General features: G+C 42.9%; 1 protein-coding gene across 2 annotated transcripts in view; it reads right to left on the reverse strand.

Annotated features, from left to right (window-relative positions):
• The window catches only part of LOC126094437 (A-kinase anchor protein 17A-like), a 132,279-nt gene that overhangs the window by 38,665 nt on the left and 73,831 nt on the right, over nucleotides 1–19,783 (reverse strand). For both annotated transcript variants that reach the window (XM_049908805.1, XM_049908804.1), the window contains exon 3: nucleotides 18,781–18,964. In XM_049908805.1, the coding sequence (XP_049764762.1) occupies nucleotides 18,781–18,964 (184 nt within the window). The remainder of the gene's footprint in view (nucleotides 1–18,780; nucleotides 18,965–19,783) is intronic.

Raw genomic sequence — 19,783 nt, forward strand, 5'->3', positions numbered from 1 at the left:
ACATGAAGTTAGTAATATAAATCAACAAATGGAGGTGCTACATAAAGCTCCAAAAAGTCTCTATCTCAACGTGCTCGAAGAGATTGAAATATACGCACATCAAAGAAAAACCCCAGGCCTACTACTTAATGAGCAGAGTGATTTTATGCACAGGAATTATTATGAGATTTTTAAAGACCTGTTTTAGGCTTACTCTTGAACGCAACAGCACGCCCCAGAAAGAAACAGCTACAGCAGAACGGCCCTCAGCGTACTGGCGGCGAGGTGAATTGGGCGCGGCGCAAGACAACTCGGCGTGGCGTTGTATACGTTCTGACGTAGAGAAATCCACTCAACCACCAATCGAAAACAAAGAAGAGTAAACGGACATTTTCGGAAGGATATCTACATTTTAATTATATTTTATGTTTCTTTATAAAGAAATTTTAAATTAATGTAAAAAATTTTCGTTTCATGGTCCACTCAAAAAGATTATTCATTTGTTATTACCTTAAAAATTGTTTTATTAAAAAGAATATTCGCCAATAATATATACGGCGAAATAATAACAGATGCACAATTGTTATAGGTAGAGGGCACTTTTTACTGTTACCAATCAGGTTACTCTTAAATACTGCGATATAATGTTTTAACAGATTGAAATTTACTTTACTTATGACATGAACTGTGTGTTCTGTACGGACAAGTTACTCTGTAACTACAACATATGGTATGTTGGCATTTTATACGTTCCAAAATTTCTTTTTGTAAACTAAGATATTTTTTCACTAACTGTATCTCTCTTATTAATTACATTTTTAACATTGTCTAACAGATCTGAAGATGGGCAGCTAGCCCAAAACCGGTAATTGAAAATAAAGAATAGCGATCGAAGACTGAAACTCCATATTTTACTTAAATATGGTTACTGTTCTAAGGTTTTGTGATATGTCCAACTTGTTTACAAGGAGACATTCTTAATTTGTTAACGGGGTGACAAGCTCACCCTTGTTTCTTGTAAGTGGCCAGTGAGTCACTTTTTCGTGTGCTGTCAATATATTTTCCCCCAAGCTGTAAAACTTATCAATCCTTTGAATGGTAAAGGTTTTATGCACCAGCCTAGAACTTCTCAGCAGTTCTAAGCAATGAAACACAGCAAAAAGCAACACTTTTTGGAAATATCTTTGATGTGTGGCAACATGTTCACTGCATATATTTGTATTTCAAAAGTATAAATACAAATTCCGCGAAATACATAATGGTGGCTTCCAAAGCATTGAAATCGAGATTGTGATGCACTTTTCTCAGCCAAACATAGCTCATGTCACACATTCTCACCAGCTAATGACAGCAGAAGTTCAGAGGATAGGACACAAGATGTAGTCAGCCAATAGCATCATCACTGTTAAGTAGCATGAACACACAAATAGGAAAAGTCAATGGTTTAAACTAATATACATACAGTATAGCTACAAGAAAAGCTAAGCTTTCAAGTATAATATTGGTCTCTTTTAGCATGTGTTAGCTTTAAGACACATTGAACACAAATGGTCCAGTAAAATATTAAATAATAGCATAAATGGATGGTCTTCTTGGCATGAAATTTTTTTATGCGGTTGGTACCCAAAGTGCTAAGTTTTGAATGAATCAAATGCTTCGTGATTTAAGAAATTCATTGTACATTTTCCTGTGACCTGTTAGAAATGTAAACAGTTGTGACATCACACTCATTGAAAGCAGTTTGTTGTTACAAAGTATTGCACAGTCTTTGTCCTGATGCCTTTGACACATTTTGCTGTTGGTAAATGCTTGTTTGTGCTCTGTATTTTGTTGTTCTACGTGGAACATTTTCTTTGCAACTAAGTTTTATTTTGGTGTTACTCCCTCATTTACATTTATTGCTGCAGTATTGTTTTGCAGTTGTGGGCTAAAGTAAAATTCTTTGTCAGAGTATTAGTTCTTACCAGTCACAATTACAAAAATTTAACTGAAAAACAATGAAAAATTCCCAAAATTCCAAATAATTCCTGCATTTTCCCAGATTTTCCATTTGTCCTGGGGCATATACACCCTGTGATAGCTCCTCTGTTGTTTTACTTATATTTTAATACCAGGCTAGCACCTTTCACCACTTATTTGTATGGGTCAATGCAAGTGAGTGAGTGTCATTTTATAGGTTTAAACCTTGCTGCTCAGTGCTCATAAACGCCTCCAAACAAATACAAACTCACAAACACAATTTGGTGGTGGACTTTCAGACAGGTGAACAAATGGTTGGTACTCATACCCATATAAATAGCTGTGCAATGATTGCAGCAGAGCTAGTATATGACATGGCTGCTTTCACAAGCAGTCCAGCCTCTGATGGTGCAGGATAAACCTGTGACAGGACTGGAAGTATGTGGTCAGATCTTGCACTGGGTCTTCAATAATGATGTGAGCCCTGTGGCAAAGGGTTGGGATTCAGAGTGGCGTAAAGATGGAATATTTTGTTGTGAAGATTGGATGGGCAACAGAACACCACTTTAGGAGGTATGGGATGGATCTTGAGTAGGACAACTCTCATTTCAGGGCATGATGATACATAATCAAAGCCATAATGAAGCATGTATTTCAGCTGTTCCAGTCCATGCTGGTATTGTGTGACAAAGGAGGTACACCTTTGTAGCTGGTTCTTGGTGTTGTTGGCAGGATTGGGCGAGTCTACGGGAATGGCATGGGAAATCTGTTTGTGGACTAGGTCTGTCTGTGAAGGCTATTATGAGACCTACAGCATACTGGACAAGGGAGTTCTTGTCACCATAGAAAAGCCGTTAGGTGTGAGAAGGATAGCAGTTATCGAAATGCAGACACTGTTGGAGGTTGATGGATGCGATGTGGACAGGAATGTAGGTGGAGCCATCAGAGAATAGAAAGTCAGTGTTCAGAAGGTGGCATGCTGGACTGATGAGGACCAGGTGAAGCAGCAGGAGAGAATGTGTTGATGTTGTGAAAGAATGAGGAAAGGGTGTCTTGGCCCTGAGTCCAGATCATGAAGAAATCATCAATGAAGCTGAACCAGGGCAGGGGTTTGGACTTTTGGAAGGCGAGGAAGGTTTCCCAAAGATGGCCCATAAAAAGTTTGGCATAAGAGGGAGACATGAGGGTGCTCATGGCTGTGCAGCGAATTTCTTTCTATACCTTCCCTTCAAAGGAAAAGCAGCTGTATGTTAGGATAAAGTTAGTAACATGTATGAAGAATGAAGCAGTGAGTTTGGAGGCTGCAAGAGCTAACATTCCATAGTGGCAAGACCATGCACATGGGGGTGGTTGTCATACAGGGAAGTGGCATCAACAGTGGTGAGTGCAGATTCAGGAGGTACAGTGATGGGGATGGTAGAGAGTCAGTGAAGGAATTGATTGGTATCTTTGATTTGGGAAGCTAGACGTCATGCAATTGACTGGTGTTGGTGAATGAGAGCTGAAATTCTTTCAGCGGGGGCACAATAACCAGCTACAATGGGGTGTCCAGGATTTATGGGTTTGTGGAGTTTGGGGGACATGTAGAAGGTTGGTGCGCAGGGTGTCGTAGAGGTGAGGGGAGAAATGGATTCAAGGGAGAGATTCTGGGAAGGCTTTAAGCAGTGGCTGGAGTTTAATTTGGACTTCCAGGGTGGGAGTACTTTGGCAGAGTTTACAGATGGAGGCATCATACAATTGGTAGAGGCCTTCTGTCAGGTAGTCACTGTGATTCATAATCACAATGGTGGAACCAACCACCAACAGGACCTGCATTTCGGCAGCTTCCATCTCTTCCACACCAAAAAAATCCCTCCCATACAGTCTGGCCACCTGTAAATGGTGTATCTGCAGGGACTAGAACTCAAATGCCCAACAAGCTGAGGATCTCACAAAGCCCTTCATGGATGGGCACTATCTCCAAGATCTAGTCCACAAACAAATTTCCCGTGCCATATCCCCACATACTCCCAATCCTCCCACCACCCCCAAGAACCAGCTACAAAGAAACAATACCAACCCGGACTGAAACAATTGAACCACATCTTTTCCAGGACTATGATTATCTATCGTGCCCTGAAATAAGGAACATCCTACACAAGATCCTTCCCACCCCTCCTAAAGTGGTGTCCCAGCCTCCACAAAAACCCAATCCATCCCTTTATAGCAACGAAAATAATCAATATTTGACAATATGATGTAACTGGATAAATAAGAAATCTACTCACCAAGCACAGTAGAACACATGCATAAAAGAAGGTTATACTTATTCAAGTTTTCCGAGCCAGTGGCTACTTATTCCTGCAGAAGGGTTGAAGGGGAATGAAGAGGAGTGGAGGGAAAGGATTGGAGAGATTTAAGAAAAGGGATGGTCTTCAGAAAAGTCACCCAGAACTGCAGGTCAGTAAATACTTGCACACAGCATGAGAAGGAAAGACTGTATCCATCCCTTTGATCATATCCCTGTGGAAGGTCCAGTGCAAGGCCCATCCAATATACCCACCCAACACATTACTCAAGTCTTATCACAGGCTTATCCTACATCATCACAGGCAGTGCCACTTGTGAAAGTAGCCATGTCATGTACCAGCTCCACTGTAATCGTTGCACAGCTTTTTATATTGGTATGAGTACCAACCAGCTGCCCACGTGGATGAACGGCCACTGTCAAACTGTGGCCAAGAGCAAAGTGGAGCACCCTGTAGCACAACATGCAGCTGAACATAACATGCTTGATTTCAATGGCTGCTTCACAGCCTGGGCCAACTGCATCCTCCCATTCACCATCAGCATTTCTGAACAGAAGAGATGGGAGTTATCCTTACAACACATTCTTCATTCCCAAAATCATCATGGCCTCAATCTGTGGTAACCTACTGTCCCCACACCCTCCACCTAGTAGTTTCCACCCCTTCTGTCTTATAACCTCCTCCCATTTCACATGCCCTCACCCTCATTGTAGGTCACTCTCAGCTAACTCACCCAGCAGTCTCTTCCCTTTCTCTGCTCCTCTCATTTTCCAGTCCCTGTTTCCCCATCCCCATGTCTCCCCCCACAGCCTCTCAATGCTGTGCCTGGCATCTTTACAATGAGAATCAATCTATCCTTTTCATAATATTGTTGATAAACTGCAAATGCCACACACTTTACTTGAATCAACTGACACTCATGACCAACATTATATTTGTAACAGAATGTTCCAAAATGTTTCAATATATCTTTTGTTTTTCAATTCTATCTGTCCGTTCAAAATGTAATTTGGTCCATTAGTACAACGTGAAAATATTCTACAAGATCTCTGCCTTATGTAAAATAATAATACTATTTTCAACTTTATCCACTGCATGCTTTCTTTACTCAAGTGAACGGAAAATGTTGACAGTTTGCTATCGTAGGTATTACAATGTTCTTTGTACCAAGTACATACTTTTCTACTGCTTTGTTCAATTTCACACACTCTACGGAACAAGAAAACAGCATGAGGAAATTATTCGAATGGGACAGAAATCAGCAGATGTTATGTACATGTACAGACAAATAAATAATTACAATTTTGGCAAAATTTATGATCTATTCAAGGGAAAGAGCTTCACAAATTGAGCAAGTCAATAATATTTGGTTCAACTCTGGCCCTTATCCAAGCAGTTATTAGGTTTGACACTGATTGACAGAGTAGTTGGATGTCCTCCTGAAGGATAACATGCCAAATTCTGTCCAACTGGCATGTTAGATCATCAAAATTGAGCTGGTTGGAGAACGTGCCCACAAACCCTCAAACATTCTCAACTGGGGGGAGATCCAGTGACCTAGTTAGCCAAGGTATGGTTTGGAAATCACAAAGACAAGAAATAGAAACTCTCACTGTGTTGGGTGGACATTATCCTGCTGAAATATAAGCCCAGGATGGCTTGCCACAAAGGGCAACAAAATGGGGTGTATAATATCATTGACAGATCACTGTGCCGGAGGGATGACGTAAATGACAGTCAAAGGAGCCCTGCTATGAAAAGAAATGGCATCTCAGATCATCATTCCTGATTGTTGGGTCTTATAATGGGTGACGGTCACTGTTGCCTGGAGCATCTCCAGATGCATCTTTGGCCTATAATCTCACTGACTAGAGAATTGTCTTCTGTGATGAGTCCTACTTTGAACTGAGCCCTGATGACCAGCAAAAACGAGTCTGGAAATGCCCTGGACAGTGATGGGATACCAATCTGACTATCACCCGCCATATGGCCTGACAACCAAGAGTTATAGTGTGGGGTGCCATTTCATTTCATAGTAGGAGCCCTTTGGTTGTCATCCATGGGACCCTTACAGCATTGGTAAGTCAACGATATTCAGCATCCGTTTTGTTGCCCTTCAATGCAAGCCATCCTGGGCATATGTTTCAGCAAGATAAAGCCTGTCCGCACACAGCAAAAGTTTCTACTGTTTGTCTTCGTACTTGCTAAACCCTACGTTGGCCAGCAAGGTCACTGAATTTCTCCCCGATTGTGAACATTTGGAGCATTGTGGGAAGGGCACACCAGTCAGCTTGGGACTTTGACAATCTTATGTGCCACTGGACAGAATTTGGCACAATATCTCTCAGGATTGGTTGGTAGGTTGGTTTGTGGGGGTTGAAGGGACCAGACTACAAAGGCGTTGTTCCATGACCATGAAAACCCACAAGGGAAAAAAAAACAAAAAAAAACAAAAAAAAAAACAAAAAAAAAAAAAAAAAAAAACAAGCAACGGAGGTAACAAAGGACGACACAGAACAAGAAAGACACAGACAAAGATCAGAAAACAAGGAATTAAAAGTACATACAGTTGTACAGTGGTTGGCCGACCACGGAAACAAAAAAGGAAAAGCCAACCACCATGAGACACACTAAAAACCTCAATCTAAAACTGTGGGCCAAAGGCCAGACTCAACACACAAAAGAGACAAACCCTCAAATTGAGTGATAAAAGCCCCCTGCTCAAATAAAACTCGAAACTAAGCCTGCCATGGCAGTGTCATCCGTTAAAAGAGCAGGGAGGGTATCAGGCAGTGCAAACGTATCCTGACCACAGTTGAAAGCGGACAGTGCAACAAAATGTGGATCACTGTCAATGCTGATTTGCAGCGACATAGAGGCACGGTCTTGCAGCACAATAAATGCCCATGCGTCAGCCAGATGTGGCCAATGTGTAGCCGGCAGACTACAATGGAGTCCTTGCAAGAGGCTCATAAGGAGGAGCGCCACACGCCAGTAGTCTCCTTGAAAACCCAAAGTTTGCTGGATGAAGGAAGAGTGCGCCATTCATCAGTCAAGGTACCAAGTACCTTCTGCCACAAAACTGACTGGAGATCACACTCCAAAAGGCCAATCTCCGGGGTCGGTGCACTGACAGCCTGTTTGACCAGTATGTCAACCCGTTCATTACCTGGGATGCCATCATGACCCAGGGTCCACACAAAGACCACAGGTTGGCCGCAACGGGCAAGAGTATGGAGGGACTCATGGATAGCTATCACCAGACAAGAGCTTGTAAACTGCTCAGGGAGTCACTACAGATAATGAAGGACTCACCTGACCAGGAGCAGATATACTCTAGGGCACGAGAGATGGCTACCAAATCTGCAGTGAAAACACTACAGCCAGCCAGTAATGAGCATTGTTCAGAATGATCCCCATGAGTAATAGCATAACCACATCGAACCGTCGGTATAGACCGCGGCAGAGCCATGAAATGTTGCAAGGATGGAAAGAAAGTGGTGGGGGAGGGCCTCGGGAGGGACTGAGTCCTTCGGGTCCTGTGCCAAATCCAGTCAAAGGCACGGGCGGGGCACACACCACGGGGGTATGCATAAATGGGCCTGGAAAAGAGGTGGGAGACAGACCGGGGCCACCATTCTGGAATACAGACAACCAAGTTGGGGAACAGCAGATGGTAATTTGGATGCCCGGGCAAGCTACAAACATGTGCAGCATAAGCGGCCAGTAGTTGTTGGCGCCGGTCTGCAATGGAGGGACACCAGCCTCCACAAGTATGCTGTTGATAGGGCTTTTGATGAAAGCTCCAGTTGCGAGTTGGACCCCACAGTGACGTATGGGGTCAAGCAACTGCAACACAGAAGGCGATGCCGAACCGTAAGCCAGGCTCCCATAATCAAGACAGGACTGAATCAAGGCCTGATACAGCCATAGAAGGGTAGACCAATTGGCACCCCAGCTGGTGTGACTTGAGCAACGAAGAGCGTTAAGATGGCACCAGCACATTTGTTTAAGCTGCTAAATATGAGGGATTGCTTTTTGATGCCTGGTTGACTTGGCTAAGTAAACCAGGCATCAAAAAGCAATCCCAAAAACTGATGCATCTCCACCACAGCAAGAGGTTCACCATCAAGATAAAGCCATGGCTCAGGGTGAACAGTGTGACGCCGGCAGAAATGCATGACACAAGTCTTGGTGGCCGAAAACTGGAAGCCACAAGATATGGCCCAAGACTGCACCTTGCGGTTAGCATCCTGCAGCTGCCATTCAGCAACCACAATGCCAGTGGAGCTATAGTACAGGCAAAAGCCATCAACATACAAAGAATCTGATAAGGACATTCCCACAGCTGCAGCTAGCCCATTGATAGCAACTAAAAAGAGGTAGACACTCAAGACAGAGCCTTGCGGGACCCCATACTGCTGGACTCGGTAGGAACGAACTTGCATGCGGACGAAACGAAGTGACAGAAAATTTTGAATAAAAATCGGGAGCAGGCCTCTAAGACACCACCCATGAAGCGTGGTGAGGATGTGGTGTCACCATGTGGTATCGTATGCCTTCCGCATGTCGAGAAAGACAGCAACCTGATGCTGATGGTGGGCAAAGGTCGTACGGATGACAGACTCCAGGCAGACCAAATTATTGGTGGAAGAGTGGCCCTTATGGAACCCATCCTGAGACGAAGCCAGAAGGCCCTTAGACTTAAGTAACCAACTCAACCTCCAGCTCACCGTGTGTTTGAGCAACTTGCACAGAACATTGGTGAGGCTAATGGGGCGGTAGCTGTCCACCTCCAGTGGGTTCTTGCCAGGCTTCAACACTGGTATGATAATGCTTTCTCGCCACTGAGACGGGAACTCACCCTCAACCCAGATATGGTTGAAAAGGTCTACGAGGCATCGCTGGCGGGCCACCGAGAGGTGTTTGAGCATCTGATAGTGAATGCGATCTGACCCAGGAGCCATATCAGGGCAAGCAACGAGGGCACTTTGGAATTCCCACTCACTGAATGGAGCATTGTACAATTCAGGGTGGTGCATACAGAATGAAAGGCTCTGACATTCCAAACGCTCCTTCAGGTAGTGGAAGGCCAGCGGGTAATTCTTAGAAGCAGAACTCTGAGCATTATGCTCTGCTAAGAGTTCAGCAATCATGTTGGATTCAGTAAAGACTGCTCCATTCAGGGAAAGCCCTGGTATGCAGACAGGGGTGCGATAGCCATAGAGTCACCTAATCTTGGCCCAAACCTGCAAAGGAGAGGTACGGATGCCAATGATGGAAACATACCTTTCCCAGCACTCCTGCTTCCAATGGTGAATAAAGCGTCGGGCTTGCGCACGGAGCCACTTAAAGGCAATGAGGTCTTCCAGTGCTGGTGCCGCTTATGACATTGGAGGGCCCACCTACAATCTCTAATCGACTCAGCGATCTCTGGTGACCACCAAGGCACAGTGCTCCGCCGAGGGGACCCGGAAGAACAGGTAATTGCAGATTTCACTGCAGGAAAGATGCTGGTGGTTATCATGTGAACAACCGCATCAATGGCATCATGAGAAAGAGGCTCAAGTCATCCTTCTTCAAAGCCCATCTAGGGAGTCGCCCAGGAGAGTGATGCTGTGGCAGTGACAGAAAGATCGGAAAGTGGTCTTTACCGCACAAGTCGTCATGCACACTCCATTGGACAAACGGTAGAAGGCCAGGGCTGCAGACCGAAAGGTCGATGACTGAGTACGTGCCATGCGCCACACTGAAATGTGTGGAGGCACCATCATTTAAAAGAGAAAGGTCGAGCTGTGCCAACACTTGCTCAACAACAATGCCTCGGCCTGTTGCCGCCAATCCACCCCACAAAGGGTTATGGGTGTTAAAGTCGCCTAGTAACAGAAAAGGGGGTGGAAATTGGGCTATCAGCACAGCTAATACATGCTGCGGGACATCACCATCCAGTGAAAGATAGAGACTGCAGACAGCAACAGCCTGAGGCGTCCACACCCGAACAGCGACAGCCTCTACAGGTGTTTGAAGAGGGACACAATCACTTTAAAGAGAGTTAAGGATGCAGACACAGACTCCACCAGATACCCTCTCATAAGCTGCCCAATTCTTATAATAACTCCAATAGCCACAGAGGGCAGTGGTTCACAACACCAGAAATTCAAGTTTCCTGGAGAGCAACGCAGAAGAAAGGGTGAAGGCTGATACATTGTTGGAGCTCAGCAAGGTGGTGGAAAAAAACGCTGCAATTCCACTGAAGAATGACATTGTCCTCGGCCAAAAAAGACGTGAAGGGACCGAGGAGGTAGATTACGCCGCTGGGTCATCTACAGCCACCGAAGGAGAGCCTGAAATGAAAACCATTGCGTCGGAGACAGAGGCAAATTTAGGTCGTCGGGGGATGCCAAAATCTGCAAATCATCCTCAGACGCAGAGCTGGTACAGATGGCACAGAGGCTACCTGAAGCTCTTTCTTCATATCCAGCTTCTTCTCCTCCTCCTCCTTCTCCTCCTCCTCCTCCTCCTCCCACTGTGCCTTACAAGCAACGTGGGAGGGAGTCTCGGGGACAGATGAAGAGCGGGAAGTTCTGCAATCTGCTGCTTGTGGCTCCTTGAGCCACTGACTGATGTCAACTGTCGCGCTGGAGGATGCCTTAGAAGGAAGACTTCCAAGGGACCCTTTCCACGCGAGAGAAGCCAGAGGAGGCTGATGTACCTCTGGCGGAGGAGTGTGGTCCGACATCCCTGTCAATTTGGGGGATTTGTTTCCCAATGGAGGTACATTGGGAGCACCAGAAAATGCAGTGTCCCCCATTACGGACACGGGGGAAGAGTCAGGGCGGCCCTGAGGGGCCACTGGAGGATTAACAAACACAGGGACAGCCGTCACCAATGGGAGCAACAAAGTCGCAGTCACAGATACGAGGCAGTCATTGGATTAGGATCAAGTTGTTTGTATTTCCTCTTTGCATCTTGATAGGTAAGCCTGTCCAGGGTTTTTATTTCCATGATTCGTCACTCCTTATGGAGAACAGGGCAGTTAGGTGTACAGGGGAAGTGGTGCTTCCCACAGTTGACACAAGTGGGAGGAGGCACACTTGGAAGCACCCGGGTGCAGAGGACAACCACAATCCCTACATGTGGTGCTGGAAGTACAGTGAGATGACTTGTGACCAAACTTCCAACACTTGAAGCACCGCAGAGGGGTAGGGACGTACAGTTTCATGTCAAATGGTAAACCATCACCTTGACCCTTTCAGGCAACAAGTCACCCTCAAAGGCCAAGATGAAGGCACCGGTAGCAACCCTGTTGTCTTTGGGTCCCCTATGCATGCGCCAGACAAAGTGGACACTCCATTGCTCTAAGTTGGCACGTAGCTCCACATCTGACTGCAAAAGAAGGTCACAATGGAAAATTGACCCTGGACCAAGTTAAAGTTTTTATGGGGAGTAATCGACATGGGGATATCACCCAGCTTGTCACAGGCGATCAATGCCCACGACTAGTCCGGGGGAGGGGGGGCGCTTGCATCAAAACTGCTGTATTGCGCACTTTAGACAAAGCCGCCACTTCCCCATACCTATCTTCAAGGTGGTCTATGAAAAACTGGGGCTTCATTGCCTGAAAAGTCTCTGCATCAGTACGGCAGCAAACTAGGTACCGAGGCGAATACGGCTCACGAGACCTAGTCTCCCTACAGTCCTTCCAAGGCCTGCCGAGGGAGGGGAACAATCGGGAATCATAGGTTGCAGCATCAAATCCATTTCGTACGCGCTTGGAGACTGTGCTGGGACTGAGCGACCACCAGCTGGATTTGATTTAACCAGTTTCACTGCGGGTCATGTGCCCTGATGCCACCTACTCTGACCAGTGGATCTCCCCACTGGCACCATCCAGCCACAGCAAGGGCCACCTGGCAGGATGGTCATTGCCGGGAGTCCTGGTGACCCAGAAGGACGGGCACCTACTCCTTGGCATATGTGGGGAGGTCTCAGCTCTGGCATCAGCAGTACAATCCCCGTGTTGTCAGGGGGCTACCACCAAGAGGGTACATGACAACCCCACCACAACGGACTGGCTACTGCACTGGATTTTGGGTGTTGAAATGGTCCAGAATTGTCATGGGTGTGAAGGATGGTACAGCGAGGAGACGGGAAGTACGCAACCCATAAGACGTTGGGTGCAAAGCCCGTTACACAACAGTAAGTAGCATGCAAGATCTTGGTGCACAAGGGACAAACAAAAAACACCACGTAAGTCGTCCTTCCCCAAATGGCACGTACTAGCAACAGAAATTTGGAAAAGATAGAGGTCAAACCCGAGAGGGGACCAACACATAAAGGCCAAAACATTGGAGACTCCTTTTAGTCACCTCTTATGACAGGCAGGAATACCGCGGGCCTATTCTAGCCCCCAAACCCGCAGGGGGTATCTCTCAGGAGGAATCCCACAACTCTGTCAATCAATACTTTCTCCTGAATAAATCATCCAATTGTTCCGAAAGTGTAACCATTTATAAGTCTCTACATGTACATCACAACTACTGTTTTCTGTACAATTTGGGGAATTCCTTCATATTGTATGTTTGTTTGCATTGTGTCTTTTTTTGAGTGTATTTACCACAACTGTTGCACTGCACTTTATAGATGCCCAATTAGTGGTAAGAGGATATCAGGTCATATTTATGCCATATATTGGAATGAATTGTATTTTTAGTAAAAAAAAATTACTCTTGTTTTACAAGATATGTAGTTAATCTGGCCAAATATTTGTCTAATGTATTCTAAGCCAGCACTTCTCAGTTTCTGTTTTTCTCTTCGTTTATCAATGTTATTTCCTTAACCAATTTGCCATTCAACTATGCCCACAGATTTAATTTTACTGTCTGAATGATTACATTTCTAAATTATATAAAGGGCTTTTTAATTTTTCATCACTTTCCACAATATTTCTTGTAATAAGAAGTCAATCTTAATTCTTTATTCATCCTATCCATTTCATGCAATTTCATTTACATCACACATGAATTTTTTAAATTTTTTTTGTAATCCAAGGCTTTTTTAAAGTCTTGTCAGTGCCATACTTTATTGAGTTTTTGGGAAAGCAGTCTTTAACCCTTTCATGGCTATGGGCGTATATGTAAGCCTGGCAGGTAGAAATACCAGACGGCTAGGGGCGTAGATGCACACCCAGTGGGTGGGAAGTCCAGACGGTTACGGGCATTCATGTACACCCGGCAGGTGGAAAGTCCAGACGGCTAATGGCATTCATATATGCCCGAGCTTGGGAGCAGGTAAACATACACAATAGGATGGCTAATCGCTGTTGTCCGCATTTCTGACTATAGTGTCATTATCTGGTCTTCTTTGTAATGTAGGAAAGGACTTTAGTTTTCACCTCCTCTGGTCCTTTTTTGTTTACAAGTCTAACATTCGGCCAGTCCTCTTTTCGCTTAGGTGAGATGACAGAGTTCACATGTGTAACCTTTGCCACATCAGAACACAATTTATCGCACAAAGAAATCATGAATATTCTTATGAGTAGTAGTGTCGTAGATTGTAGTGATATTTCAGAACTTTCTTCTGACAAAGAGTAGGACATGTCTGGACATATTGCTGAATCCTCAACATCATGAACAGAAGATTCTTCCTCTGAAGATGGAAAAGAAGATGACATAAGTAAATCTGCATCAGGAAAAAGTAAGTACGACTGGACGGAGAATCACCCAGTGACGAAACGACACCATTTTTGAACACATTTGGTAGGTTAAAAGCAGATTTTGAAGAGTCAGCAAGTCATTTAGATTTTTTTTTAACTCCATGTCCAGGGAATTCGTTTCTGTCATCTGTATACAGATCTATAATTACTATAAATTTATTACTGAAAAAATGACGACAGTACCCAGGAGATTAGCACACTGGAAGCCTATAGAGCCAGCAGAATTTTACTGCCTCCTAGCGTGTCCTCTGCTTATGCCTAGAAGTAAAAAGTTAGAAGTGAATGAATATTGGTCAAAAGATTCTTTGCTTCAAACACCAATATTTTCTAACATAATGGCCAGGGACTTGTACAAGTTGATCCTGTGTTTATTGCACTTCAGTGACAATTCCACCGCATCTCAAGATATTTTTGTATAAATACGGCTCATTGTAGACCACATAAAAAATAAATTCCATGTGGCAGTACCCTTTGAAAATCTAGTGATCATCAAAAGTCTGCTAATTTTCAAAGGAAGGCTGCAATTTAAGCAGTGCATACCAAATGAATGTAGCCATTTTGGCATTAAAATTTGCATCTTTTGTGATGTACAAACCAGTTATATTTTGGATTACATTGACTACACTGGTGACGCCACAGAAATAGAATCTGGAAATGCTGATCGGGGAAAATCAGACGATGTTGTTGTCAGTTTGCTGTTGCCAAACCTCAACAAAGGTCATATCATTTATTTAGACAACTGGTATCGAGCCCCGAATTATTCCTGTGGCTCCATGATAAACATACAAACGCCGTCGAAACAGTACGCAAAAATAGGAAACATCTACCACTGTTGCCAGACAAGCTGACAAATGGGGAAATACAGTTGAAGTCCTGTGGAACATTAATCACACTAAAATGGATGGGCAATAATGAAGTCACGATGCTTTCCACCGTAAATGGATCAGAGTTTATGGAGACAGAGGAAAAAAAAAAAACACAGAACGGGCTAAAACAAATTGAAACCTACCTGTATTGTCAGATATAATAAGTCAGTGGGTGCAGTTGATAAGACAGAAATGTTGTTATCTTCTGTACAGCGCATCGAAAAGACAATGAAGTGGTACAACAAAGTATTCTTTCATTTGAATGACTTGTGTGTGCTTAATGCAAAAACTATTTTTGAAACACAAAAGCAACAGAAGGTACCACCAGCGGAATACCATTTGGAAATACTCCGTCAGTTGCTTGATAAATTTCATAGTCAAACGTGTAAAAGTGTGATCTCACAGACAACCAAAGAAGAAAGCCATTTCCGACTGCAGAATAAAGAGGGTCACTATCCAGGGTTGCCTGTAGCAACGGAGAAAAAGGAGATTCCCCAGAGACACTGTGTAGTATGTTCTGCTCATTCACAACCAAAAATGACATGCGTAAGATACAAAAAGCGTGATGTGGCTCTCTGCATGGTGCCATGTTATGAGAAATATCATACGCTAAAGAAATGTTAGGATATTTTAGTAACTGTGTATGTTTCAAGTAAAGGAAGGTAAAAAATAAAAAAAGTAAATAAAAGTAAAAAAAAAAGCTTTTTTTAAGTCAGCCAGCGGCAGCCCAAAGCCTGCGTCAAAAATGAGGATGGGAAACCTATAAAATAAACAGTACTGAACATGACAAGCAGGGAAAAAAAAACAAAAAGAAAACACAGCGAGCAGGAACAAGGTAGACGTTTACTATCCGATTTCTTACTGTGAAGAATGGACTTTAGGCTTTATTTACAAACTAAGCCATGGGCCTATCCCACAATGAGTTATCCAGATATATTCTTTGTTTAGCTCTGAGTCCGGATACATGACACAATTTGGTTTTAAATTTCAGTAATTATTTTTTATTTAAGATAGTAATAAGAACTGTCTGAGGTTTGGGCGTTTTTGCTGTGCACTACTCACTTTAAAACTATATATCTTGAAACACATTCATCCCATGTTAATGAAATTTTAATATGTTGTAGACACATACATTGATGGTGTAAGTCCCAGGTTACAGGAATTACTATTTAAAAAGTTCTCATCATTTTTCTAAACCAACTGTTTTTCAGCCCATAATAAACACACAACTGATAGCGTTGGTTAGTTTAGAAGCTCTCTTTTGTGGTTATCAGAAACTATAACCAGTGTGACCATACAGGGTATACTGTTTTTAACATGCGAGAAACCTGCAGTAGCCGTAGCCTACAGCGACCACACGTCCGAGTCTGCCACCTGCCGGTCAGGCGCACACTGTGTTTCCTCCCATCAGCCGGCCAGGTAGCCAGGACATGCGGCTCCTGTAGCCGGGAAAGGGTTAAAAACTGGCAGAAATCCAATTTTAAATATATAAAATTTGGAACTGAGTCTGTCACATTACATACACCCTCCTGTCAGATTCCCGTAAGGTAGCCTTGAAACATACTGCTATCTGATCATTAATTATTGTAAATGTTATCTGTGATACCACTTACCTGTAATCAGGTAAGTTGTTTTGTATGGCTGGTTGTGCATCATGGTCAGAAAAGACATACACTGCTGAATAAACAGTTGCAACTGATTAGGTGTTCACATTAAATGTGTTATCTGTTGGTGAAGAGCTTTCCTGTGTGCTTCTGGTGGGAAACCAACAACATAATTTAGGGTACAAGTATTGAGTAACATTACCAAATCATATTTTCTACCTGAACCTTTCAGAAAATTAACACTAAAATCTACACCGACTACCATTTACTTTCTTTTGTCTGCTATACTGCTTGGATAATCCCTCTTTCAATTCCGTGTTTTGCACTACATTAAAGGTTGAATAAAATAACTTCGTGACTGACAAATTGCAGCAGCTGGAAAGGGGTGACGGGGGAGGGGGAGGGATAATGACAATTACAGAGCTGCCAATGAGCAGCTAGCAATGATTGAAGATGCTCTGCACACAGCGAAAAATGTGGTGCTCAAGAAAGGACCTTAAGCAGCAGGCAGCTGGCACCTGCCACTTCACAGCCTACAATGGTTATCACGAAAGATGAGACATTGAGTTGCAGACAGGCACAACAAAAAGACTGCTTCAGCAGCCAGAAACAGTGCTAATGGATATATGAGCTGTACTTGTGTGAATGTATGTGTGTTTTCTACTTTAGAAGAAGGCATTGTGGCCAAAAGCTCAGATGTATAGCTGTCTTGTTGTGCCTGTCTGCAATTAAACATCTCCTCTATATGATCAGTAGCAACCTATCCCTCCACAATATTGCTTATTCCATCCTCGATTTTCCAGTTATCACAAGGTATTTTAATCAGAATATAATGAAATCTAATAGAAACTGTAGCACTGATGCATATGTTCCTTAGTATACTAACATAGCTTGAATCGGTTCGGTTCGGTTGTTTGGGGAAGGAGACCAGACAGCAAGGTCATCTGTCTTATCGTATTAGGGAAGGATGTGGAAGGAAGTCGGCCGTGCCCTTTCAGAGGAACCATCCCGGCATTTGCCTGGAGCGATTTAGGGAAATCACAGAAAACCTAAATCAGGATGGCCGGACGCGGGATTGAACCGTCATCCTCCCGAATGCGAGTCCAGTGTCTAACGACTGCGCCACCTCGCTCGGTTAGCTTGAATCATTTCCTTTTTTTTTTTTTTAAGGGGTGTTGCCAGAGATTTTATAGAATCTGCACCATAGACAAAGCAATAATTTGTAATTGCTGCTGAATCTTAAAATTCTGTTTGTCATTTACAAATAGTCTACTGTGCTGAATCCTATTTGTCCTTTGCCTGATTGAACTCCAATGTTATTTCTCTGTGGTTGGTGAGCTAATATTTGGTCTACAATACGAAGAGGAGACTGATGAGCCTGTACATTTTTGTCTCCTTTATTGTGCAACAGAACAATTAAAGCTCTGTTGTCTTCCGTAAACGAATTTGAAGTTCCTTTTATAATGCTTTTCCTCCACATTTAAACATTTTTATTGCAACTCCATCATCTTCAGTTGCCTTTCCTTCCTTCATAGAAAGAATGACTTAATACATCTCATACAGTACTACCTTCAGATTGTCTGTGCTTACTTTATTCAGAATCTGTGTTTCTGATTCTCCTCTCAAATTGTATGAACTTTTAAAGAAAGTTTTCTCTCTGCCATCTTAACTGATGATTTGCAATGCGTGCCTATGTACATTTTCACATTCTGATGAGGAGGAAAAAGGAAATTCGTGCATAACATCCTGTCATTAGTGTCAGAGATCAAGTTCAAATGAGGGGGGGGGGGGGGGGGGGAGAACTGAAAATGCAATCACCTGCTTTCTCTTCAAAGGAACTACCTTAGAATTTGTCCTAAATTATCTAGTACAAACCATGGAAAACATAAATCTGGATAGGCAGGCAGATATTTGAATTTCCGTCCTCCTGAATGTGAATCCTAAGGCTCATCAGGATGCCACCTTATTTCACTGAATTAGGTAGTAAATGATCTTTATTGACAGTTGCAGGAATCGATAAATGTCTGTGAAAATTCTTTACAAGGTGATGCAGGGATTTTAAGCTGAAGTGTGACAAAAAGCAAAGAATTGTTCTTCGATCAGGAAACTATCAACAGTGTTGGTTTCCCTATCTTATCTTTACACAGACCCGCTCCGTCTTTTGTAAGACTGAAGAACTCTTGTGTTTGAAAGCTATAGAGCTGTTATCTTTTCTATCATTTTGGTGCCGTGTGGCATTTCCTATCTGTGGTTTGATATAGTATTATTTTAGACTACTTTTTTCTGTAAAATAATCTTTTAAGACACCTTCACTACCTTCATTGTATTTACATGACTTTTTTTAAAAAGTATTAGCCAAATATTCATACCTTTATTCTTTCAAAAAGAGCATTCAAAAGCTGAAGACTTTCTACTTCTTGCTGCACTATTAAATGTTTTTGTTTCTCAGCTTCATCAATTTTTTGTTTCATGTCATCAGCTTTCGCTTTCTGCAAGTCTGTTACTACTCTCTCATATCTGCTTTCTTCGTCATGTTTCCAATTCTTCTTCTGTCTGGAGAAAGAAGTCAGGCGATTAAAGCATCAATAAGTCTATCAAAACTAGACATGATTGTCTTAATGGGAATTCTGTGATCGTTCGTTAAATAAAAATATGGCGTTTCAGTCTTTGATTGCTATTCTTTATTTTCAGTGACCAGTTTCGGGCTAGCTGCCCATCTTCAGATCTGTTTGTCTAACAGATCAGAAGATGGGCAGCTGGCCCAAAACCTGTCACTTAGAATAAAGAATAGCAATCAAGGACTGAAATGCCATATTTTCATCAATAAGTCATTTAATAAAAAGATGTAATCTAACTTAAAAGTATGAAATGGATAACAATCAATCATTTGATAAAATATCTACTCACCATGCAACGGCAGGAGAACACACAAACAAAAAGGTTTAACTTTCACAAGCTTTGAGAGAAAGTGGCTCCTTCTTCTGGCAAAAGAGTTGAAGGGGAAGGAAGAGGAGTGAAAGAAATGGATTGGAGAGATTTATCAGAGTTCAGTGGTAAATGCTTAGTGTAGAACTTATTCAACATTGTTGAATGAAACTGAACAGTGAATTTAGTTTAGAATCACTGGGGAGTCCTGCCTCTTACTAATACATTATATTGCCATTAGCTGATTATTTTCTTGGTCGTATCAATCATATGATATACAGTAAATATTCTATTTTCATTCTTAGTGCAGGACACAGTTCCACACTCATCAAATTAGCAATAACAACATTAAGGAGGAGGAAACATAGAAAGTGTAGGCAAAAGAATGCTGATACTTTCATATTCCTGTGAGGTTGGTGAAACATCCAAATATGTGGATTCTTCCAT

This window comes from Schistocerca cancellata, chromosome 8 (genome assembly GCF_023864275.1).
Source record: "Schistocerca cancellata isolate TAMUIC-IGC-003103 chromosome 8, iqSchCanc2.1, whole genome shotgun sequence".
NCBI classification, from domain to species: Eukaryota; Metazoa; Arthropoda; class Insecta; order Orthoptera; family Acrididae; genus Schistocerca; species Schistocerca cancellata.